General features: G+C 49.5%; 1 protein-coding gene across 1 annotated transcript in view; it reads right to left on the minus strand.

Moving 5' to 3' along the window:
• The window catches only part of LOC115129152 (uncharacterized), a 46,021-nt gene that overhangs the window by 18,522 nt on the left and 17,499 nt on the right, over positions 1–10,000 (minus strand). The window contains 2 exon segments of the mRNA XM_065018581.1: positions 4,369–4,538; positions 4,882–4,998. Of these exon segments, the coding sequence (XP_064874653.1) occupies positions 4,369–4,538; positions 4,882–4,994 (283 nt within the window). The 5' untranslated portion in view covers positions 4,995–4,998.

Genomic DNA, 10,000 nt, shown 5'->3' on the forward strand with positions numbered 1-10,000 from the left:
GCCTCTCTGCCAGTCTCTCTGTCAGCCTCTCTGCCAGCCTCTCTGCCAGTCTCTCTGACAGCCTCTCTGTCAGCCTCTCTGCCAGTCTCTCTGACAGCCTCTCTGTCAGCCTCTCTGCCAGTCTCTCTGTCAGTCTCTCTGCCAGCCTCTCTGCCAGCCTCTCTGCCAGTCTCTCTGACACTCTCTCTGTCAGCCTCTCTGCCAGTCTCTCTGACAGTCTCTCTGTCAGCCTCTCTGTCAGCCTCTCTGCCAGTCTCTCTGACAGTCTCTCTGTCAGCCTCTCTGTCAGCCTCTCTGCCAGCCTCTCTGCCAGTCTCTCTGTCAGCCTCTCTGTCAGCCTCTCTGTCAGCCTCTCTGCTTTCTCTGGTTGGTTATTTATGTGTCTTCAGGCCAGAGAGCAGGACTGAGGCACAGCAGTTACTCTGCTGCCCACTCTCTCCACAGACACACACACACACACGCACACACACACACACACACACACACACACACACACACACACACACCCCTCCGCTTGTCCAGCAAAGCCCTGTCCCTGATCCCACTCTACTAACCACTGACAGCCTATGGCACTATCACACGCACACACACACGCACACACACACACACACACACACACACACACATACGCACACATACACACACACACACACATACACACACACACACACAGTCTTGCCCAGCTAACCTTGCGAGGACATACAATTCAGTCCCATTCAACATCCTATTTTCTTTAACCCCAAAACCTAACCCTGACCCTATATCCTAACCCTAAAACTAACCCTAACCCTAAACCGAATTCTAACCTTAACCCTAAACCGAATTCTAACCTTAACCCTAAACCCACTAGAAATAGCATTCTCTCTTTCTCTCTCTCTCTTGCTCTCCCTCTCTCTCCCTCCCTCTCTGTCTCCCCTTCCTTTCTCCCTCCCTCCCCCTCTCTCTCCCTCCCTCTCTGTCTCCCCCTCTCTCCCTCCCTCTCTGTCCCCCTCTCTCTCTCCTCCCTCTCTGTCTTCCCCTCTCTCTCTCTCTCCCTCCCTCTCTGTCTCCCCCTCTCTCTCTCCCTCCCTCCCTCTCTGTCTTCCCCCTCTCTCTCCCTCCCTCTCTGTCTTCCCCTCTCTCTCTCCCTCCCTCTTTGTCTTCCCCTCTCTCTCTCTCTCTCCCTCCCTCTCTGTCTCCCCCTCTCTCTCTCCCTCCCTCCCTCTCTGTCTTCCCCTCTCTCTCTCTCCCTCTCTGTCTTCCCCTCTCTCTCTCTCTCCCTCCCTCTCTGTCTCCCCCTCTCTCTCTCCCTCCCTCCCTCTCTGTCTCCCCCTCTCTCTCTCCCTCCCTCCCTCTCTGTCTTCCCCTCTCTCTCTCTCTCTCTCTCCCTCCCTCTCTGTCCCCCTCTCTCTCTCCCTCCCTCTCTGTCTTCCCCTCTCTCTCTCTCTCCCTCCCTCTCTGTCCCCCTCTCTCTCTCCCTCCCTCTCTGTCTCCCCCTCTCTCTCTCCCTCCCTCCCTCTCTGTCTTCCCCTCTCTCTCTCTCTCCCTTCCTCCCTCTCTGTCTCCCCCTCTCTCTCTCTCCCTCCCTCTCTGTTTCCCCCCTCCGTCCCTCCCTCTCTTTCTCCCTCCCCTTCTCTCTCTCCCTCCCTCTCTGTCCCCCCCCTCTCTCTTTCTCTCACTTCCCCTCTCTCTCTGCAGCAAGTTGTGATTATTGGGCCGGGGGCAGCAGGGTACTTCTCAGGGTATTGATCAGTAGTTTCTACAGAGAGGAAAGAAACACACAGCTCAGCAAGGTGTGTGTGTGTGTGTTAATGTGTGTGTCCAACTAAATGAAGAGTTATCAAATCTAAAAAGGATGAGCAAGTGGCTCTGTTGTTTCACTGGCTTTTCTGGCACGGTGCCTGGCATTCTAAATGCCAGGAGAGGGTTGGTGTGTGTGTGCGTACGCACACATGTGTGTGTGCATGTGTTTGTGTGTGCCTAAATCTGTCTTGCTGTGGGCGAGTCTACTGCGGCATGATGCGTGTGATGCGGTAAATTTCGGTGTTCCTCAAGGTTCTGTTTTAGGACCACTATTGTTTTCACTATATATTTTACCTCTTGGGGATGTTATTCGAAAACATAATGTAAACTTTCACTGCTATGCGGATGACACACAGCTGTACATTTCAATGAAACATGGTGAAGCCCCATAATTGCCCTCGCTAGAAGCATGTGTTTCAGACATAAGGAAGTGGATGGCTGCAAACTTTCTACTATTAAACTCGGACAAAACAGAGATGCTTGTTCTAGGTCCCAAGAAACAAAGAGATCTTCTGTTGAATCTGACAATTAATCTTAATGGTTGTACAGTCGTCTCAAATAAAACTGTGAAGGACCTCGGCGTTACTCTGGACCCTGATCTCTCTTTTGAAGAACATATCAAGACCATTTAGAGGACAGCTTTTTTCCATCTACGTAACATTGCAAAAATCAGAAACTTTCTGTCCAAAAATGATGCAGAAAAATTAATCCATGCTTTTGTCACTTCTAGGTTAGACTACTGCAATGCTCTATTTTCCGGCTACCCGGATAAAGCACTAAATAAACTTCAGTTAGTGCTGAATACGGCTGCTAGAATCCTGACTAGAACCAAAAAATTTGATCATATTACTCCAGTGCTAGCCTCTCTACACTGGCTTCCTGTCAAAGCAAGGGCTGATTTCAAGGTTTTACTGCTAACCTACAAAGCATTACATGGGCTTGCTCCTACCTATCTCTCTGATTTGGTCCTGCCGTACATACCTACACGTACGCTACGGTCACAAGACGCAGGCCTCCTAATTGTCCCTAGAATTTCTAAGCAAACAGCTGGAGGCAGGGCTTTCTCCTATAGAGCTCCATTTTTATGGAACGGTCTGCCTACCCATGTCAGAGACGCAAACTCGGTCTCAACCTTTAAGTCTTTACTGAAGACTCATCTCTTCAGTGGGTCATATGATTGAGTGTAGTCTGGCCCAGGAGTGGGAAGGTGAACGGAAAGGCTCTGGAGCAACGAACCGCCCTTGCTGTCTCTGCCTGGCCGATTCCCCTCTTTCCACTGGGATTCTCTGCCTCTACCCTGTCACTGGCTTACTGGGGCTCTCTCATGCCGTCCCTGGGGGGGGGTGCGTCACCTGGGTGGGTTGATTCACTGTTGTGGTCGGCCTGTCTGGGTTGGCGCCCCCCCCTTGGGTTGTGCCGTGGCGGAGATCTTTGTGGGCTATACTCGGCCTTGTCTCAGGATGGTGAGTTGGTGGTTGAAGATATCCCTCTAGTGGTGTGGGGGCTGTGCTTTGGCAAAGTGGGTGGGGTTATATCCTTCCTGTTTGGCCCTGTCCGGGGGTGTCCTCGGATGGGGCCACAGTGTCTCCTGACCCCTCCTGTCTCAGCCTCCAGTATTTATGCTGCATTAGTTTATGTGTCGGGGCTAGGGTCAGTTTGTTATATCTGGAGTACTTCTCCTGTCCTATTCGGTGTCCTGTGTGAATCTAAGTGTGCGTTCTCTAATTCTCTCCTTCTCTCTTTCTTTCTCTCTCTCGGAGGACCTGAGCCCTAGGACCATGCCCCAGGACTACCTGACATGATGACTCCTTGCTGTCCCCAGTCCACCTGGCCATGCTGCTGCTCCAGTTTCAACTGGCCTGGGCCCTAGGACCATGTCCCAGGACTACCTGACATGATGACTCCTTGCTGTCCCCAGTCCACCTGGCCATGCTGCTGCTCCAGTTTCAACTGTTCTGCCTTACTATTATTCAACCATGCTGGTCATTTATGAACATTTGAACATCTTGGCCACGTTCTGTTATAATCTCCACCCGGCACAGCCAGAAGAGGACTGGCCACCCCACATATGCTCTCTCTAATTCTCTCTTTCTTTCTCTCTCTCTCGGAGGACCTGAGCCCTAGGACCGTGCCCCAGGACTACCTGACATGATGACTCCTTGCTGTCCCCAGTCCACCTGACTGTGCTGCTGCTCCAGTTTCAACTGTTCTGCCTTATTATTATTCGACCATGCTGGTCATTTATGAACATTTGAACATCTTGGTCATGTTCTGTTATAATCTCTACCCGGCACAGCCAGAAGAGGACTGGCCACCCCACATAGCCTGGTTCCTCTCTAGGTTTCTTCCTAGGTTTTGGCCTTTCTAGGGAGTTTTTCCTAGCCACCGTGCTTTTACACCTGCATTGTTTGCTGTTTGGGGTTTTAGGCTGGGTTTCTGTACAGCACTTTGAGATATCAGCTGATGTACGAAGGGCTATATAAATAAATTTGATTTGATTTGATTTGATTTGATGAAGCAGGTGGCCACATTTCAGAGAGAGCGTTCACTCTCTCGATCTCTCAGACACACACGCGCACGGCGTACCTGCAGCCACGTCCCTGACCAGCAGAGGGTGCTGTTTGGAGAGGGAGAACCCATGACCGCTGGAGTCCAACACCGGGTCTCTGACGATCTGAACCGTTAGCCTCACCGGGAAGTTCTGACTGGTCACGCTGCCAGACCGGTTGGACCTCCCATCGCCAAGGATCCGCTCTCTGAGAGGTCAAACAGTGGTTAAATAGGGGTTAGAGGTCAGGGGTTATTGGGAGTGGCAGAGCAGCTGGTGTGATACTATGTGAGTAAAGTATTTGTGTAAAACATTGAATTAGATTCACTACAGAGGGCTAAAGGCATCCCCTTCCATCTCTGTCAGCTGTTTCTGACGTGTTTACTAGCATGACTAACAGGTGGCCTGTCCACACACCTCATTCTATTGTGGGACTGCAAACCTCTTGACAACAAATCTCTGTAGGTTTCTCTGTCTGTGAGTTCCTCTATCTGTGAATGTGTGTTCCTCTATCTGTGAATGCATATGCCTCTCATGTGTTGATACTGTACCTGCTGAGTGATTCGCGGGTGCGTCTGATCAACGTCCCCACCACCTGCTGCACCCGGGTGGCCCTACGGCTACGAGACAGAGACCGACTCCTACTCCTCTCTTTCTCCTCCATTTAACTACACAGACAGACAGACAGACAGACAGACAGACAGACAGACAGACAGAGAGAGAGAGAGAGAGAGAGAGAGAGAGAGAGAGAATAAAATGGAAAACTTAGTCAGTTGCACACAACTGAAATATGTGTTTCACATTTCATCCAATACGTCTAAATCATTTACATTTACATTACATTTAAGTCATTTAGCAGACGCTCTTATCCAGAGCGACTTACAAATGGGTGCATTCACCTTATGACATCCAGTGGAACAGCCACTTTACAATAGTGCATCTAAATCTTTTAAGGGGGGTGAGAAGGATTACTTTATCCTATCCTAGGTATTCCTTAAAGAGGTGGGGTTTCAGGTGTCTCCGGAAGGTGGTGATTGACTCCGCTGTCCTGGCGTCGTGAGGGAGTTGTTCCACCATTGGGGGGCCAGAGCAGCGAACAGTTTTGACTGGGCTGAGCGGGAACTGTACTTCCTCAGTGGTAGGGAGGCGAGCAGGCCAGAGGAGGATGAACGCAGTGCCCTTGTTTGGGTGTAGGGCCTGATCAGAGCCTGGAGGTACTGAGGTGCCGTTCCCCTCACAGCTCCGTAGGCAAGCACCATGGTCTTGTAGCGGATGCGAGCTTCAACTGGAAGCCAGTGGAGAGAGCGGAGGAGCGGGGTGACGTGAGAGAACTTGGGAAGGTTGAACACCAGACGGGCTGCGGCGTTCTGGATGAGTTGTAGGGGTTTAATGGCACAGGCAGGGAGCCCAGCCAACAGCGAGTTGCAGTAATCCAGACGGGAGATGACAAGTGCCTGGATTAGGACCTGCGCCGCTTCCTGTGTGAGGCAGGGTCGTACTCTGCGGATGTTGTAGAGCATGAACCTACAGGAACGGGCCACCGCCTTGATGTTAGTTGAGAACGACAGGGTGAATCAGAGAGCTGCAGTGGGCTGCAGTGGGCTGCCTTAGTTTACATTATCAGCACCCAGTTGTTGTTAACCGCCTTGCTCAATGGCAGATTTCTCCACCTTGCCGGTTCTGGGATTCAAACCAGCAACCTTTCAGTTACTGGCTCGAACACTCTTGCACTCGCCCAATGGTCAGATGAAGCAGATGCTAAACTACAGGACTGTTTTGCTATCACAGACTGGAACATGTCCCGGGATTCTTCCGATGGCATTGAGGAGTATACCACATCAGTCACTGGCTTCATCAATAAGTGCATCGAGGACGTCATCCCCACAGTGACTGTACGTACATACCCCAACCAGAAGCCATGGATTACAGGCTACATTCACACTGAGCATTCAAGGTGCGGAACTCTAACCCGGAAGCTTATAAGAAATCCTGCTATGCCTGCAACGAACCACCAAACAGGCAAAGCGTCAATACAGGGCTAAGATTGAAACATACTACGACGCTCATCTTATGTGGCAGGGCTTGCAAACTATTACAGACTACAAAGTGAAGCACAGCTGCGAGCTGCCCAGTGACACAAGCCTACCAGACGAGCTAAATCACTTCTATGCTCGCTTCAAGGCAAGCAAAACTGAGGCATACATGAGAGCATCAGCTGTTCCGGACGACTGTGTGATCACACTCTCCGTAGCCGACGTGAGTAAGACCTTTAAACAGGTCAACATACACAAGGCTGCGGGGCCAGGCAGATTACCAGGACATGTGCTCCGGGCATGTTCTGACCAACTGGCAGGTGTCTTCACTGACATTTTCAACATGTCCCTGATTGAGTCTGTAATACCAACATGTTTCAAACAGACCACCATAGTCGCTGTGCCCAAGAACACGAAGGCAACCTGCCTAAATGACTACAGACCCGTAGGACTCACGTCCGTAGCCATGAAGTGCTTTTACAGGTTGGTAATGGCTCACATCAACACCATTATCCCAGAAACCCTAGACCCACTCCAATTTGCATACCACCCAAACAGATCCACAGATGATGCAATCTCTATTAGACTCCACACTGCCCTTTCCCACCTGGACAAAAGGAACACCTATGTGAGAATGCTATTCATTGACTACAGCTCAGCGTTCAACACCATAGTGCGCTCAAAGCTCATCACTAAGCTAAGGACCCTGGGATTAAACACCTCCCTCTGCAACTGGATCCTGGACTTCCTGACGGGCCGCCCCCAGGTGGTGAGGGTAGGTAGCAACACATCTGCCTTGCTGATCCTCAACACTGCAGCCCCACAGGGGTGCGTGCTCAGTCCCCTCCTGTACTCCCTGTTCACCTATGACTACATGGCCAGGCACGACTCCAACACCATCATTAAGTTTGCAGACGACACAACAGTGGTAGGCCTGATCACCGATAATGACGAGACAGCCTATTGGGAGGAGGTCAGAGACCTGGCCGGGTGGTGCCAGAATAACAACCTCTCCCTAAACTAAACCAAGACTAAGGAGATGATAGTGGACCACAGGAAAAGGAGGACCAAGCACGCCCCCGTTCTCATTGACAGGGCTGTAGTGGAGCAGGTTGAGATCTTCAAGTTCCTTGGTGTCCACATCACCAACAAACTAGAATGATCCAAACACACCAAGACAGTCGTGAAAAGGTCACAACAAAGCCTATTCCCCCTCAGGAAACATTAAAGATTTGGCATGGGTCCTCAGATCCTCAAAAGGTTCTATAGCTGCAACATCGATTGCATCACTGCCTGGTACGGCAATTGCTCGGCCTCCGACCGCAAGGCACTACAGAGGGTAGTGCGTACGGCCCAGTACATCACTGGGGCTAAACTGCCTGCCATCCAGGACCTCTACTCCAGGTGGTGTCAGAGGAAGGCCCTAAAAATTGTCAAAGATCCCAGCCACCCCAGTCATAGACTGTTCTCTCTACTACCGCATGGCAAGCGATATAGGACAAAAAGGCTTCTCAACAGTTTTTACCCCCTAGCCATAAGACTCCTGAACAGGTAATGAAATGGCTACCTGGACTATTTGCATTGGGTGTGTCCCCCCGAACCCCTATTTTAACCTGCTGCTACTCTCTGTTTATCATATATGCATAGTCACTTTAACTACACAATACATACTACCTCAATTGGCCTGACCACCCAGAGCTCCCGCACATTGGCTAACCGGGCTATCTGCATTGTGTCCCACCCACCACCCACCAACCCCTCTTTACGCTACTGCTACTCTCTGTTCATCATATATGCATAGTCACTTTAACCATATCTACATGTACATACTACCTCAATCAGCCTGACTAACCGGTTTCTGTATGTAGCCTCGCTACTTTTATAGCCTCGCTACTTTTATAGCATCGCTACTGTTATTTTTCACTCTCTTTTTACTGTTGTTTTTATTTCTTTACTTACCTATTGTTCACCTAATACCTTTTTTGCACTATTTGTTAGAGCCTGTATTCGGCGCACATGACAAATAAACTTTGATTTGATTTGATTTGACTAGGCTACCTGCCACCACAGAAGCAGAAAGAGAAGACAGACAAAAAGGCATTGTTGAAATGGGAACCAGAGAAGTCAGAGCTTAGTGTTGTGTTTGACTACAATTATCTTAGTAGCAGATCTGTATCTTGTGTTGTTTGGGAGGAGGGAGTCAGAAGGGTATTCAACTCTACAGTCACAAGGCCAAACACGTCACACTCAACAAGATGTGACACATAGGACAACCACAATTTTAGGACACGCTTTTAGGACATTTAATAAGGAACAAACACGCACATACACATTACGCACACACACACACACACACACACACACACAGACACACACACACACACAGACACAGACACACACACACACAGACACACACACAGACACAGACACACACACACACACACACAAACACACAGACACTACTTGTCTCTGTGTTTATCGCGACTGACAACTTTGCAGCAGTGCACTTTCTGTTCAGCCTTCCCTTTATGCAGATATGCGGGTGGCTGGGAATGAGGGATGAAGGGATGTTAAGAAACAGGGGGAGGGAGAGTGGAGGGGGTTCGTTATGTTTTAATCAAATCCCCGAGAAGTGTGCTCAGCATTCGCTCAGTCTGACCACAACTCATGGCCAACACCACCTCGCAACACTGTTTCCTCCCCAACAGCCAATCAATAGCCCTCCTCGTCTCGGCCACATTCATCCTCTGATAATTCACTGACATGCTTTATCTGAGGTTTCTGACAGTCTGGGTTCCGTCTGGGTTCAGTACGTTGCTAAAATTGGACATAGACAGACAAGGTCTGGGTAAACTGAATTTAAATTGCAACCTTAATTCAAATCAGTCCATTGTTAATTTGTTGACATCCATGCTTTATTGACTGTCTCTAATGTTAGCACTCAATAAAGAAAAGATCTAGGTTGACCATCAGCACTGTAATTAATGGATGGGATCATACTGTGAATGAACATCCCCTGCAACCCTGCTGCTAGCAGGCTGCACAGCAGGAGAGACAGAGAGAATTGAAATTGAATTGAATAGAGAGAGAAAATGTAATTGAGTAGAGAGAGAGAGAGAGAGAGAGAGAGAGAGAGAGAGAGAGAGAGAGAGAGAGAGAGAGAGAGAGAGAGAGAGAGAGAGAGAGAGAAACCAATTGCTCTATATAGCAGTGAAGTATGGGGTCCAATCTCTAATAATGAATTTACCAAATGGGACAAACATCCAATCGAAATACTGCATGCAGAGTTTTGCAAGACTGTATTGCAAGTGCAAAGAAAAACTCCAAATAACGCATGTAGAGCAGAATTGGGCCAATACCCCCTCCTCATTCGAATAGAAAAAAGAGCCATCAAATTTTACAACCATCTAAAAACAAGTGACCCCAAAACATTCCATCACACAGCTCTGCAATGTCAAGAGATGAAACAAGAGGAGAGTCCCCTCAACCAGCTGGTTCTGAGGCTCAGTTCACCAACCCAAACCAACCCCATAGAGCCTCAGGACAGCACTCAGCCAGCTGGTTCTGAGGCTCAGTTCACCAACCCAAACCAACCCCATAGAGCCTCAGGACAGCACTCAGAAAATCTGGCCCAACC

Source organism: Oncorhynchus nerka, linkage group LG5 (assembly GCF_034236695.1).
Source record: "Oncorhynchus nerka isolate Pitt River linkage group LG5, Oner_Uvic_2.0, whole genome shotgun sequence".
Lineage (NCBI taxonomy): Eukaryota > Metazoa > Chordata > Actinopteri > Salmoniformes > Salmonidae > Oncorhynchus > Oncorhynchus nerka.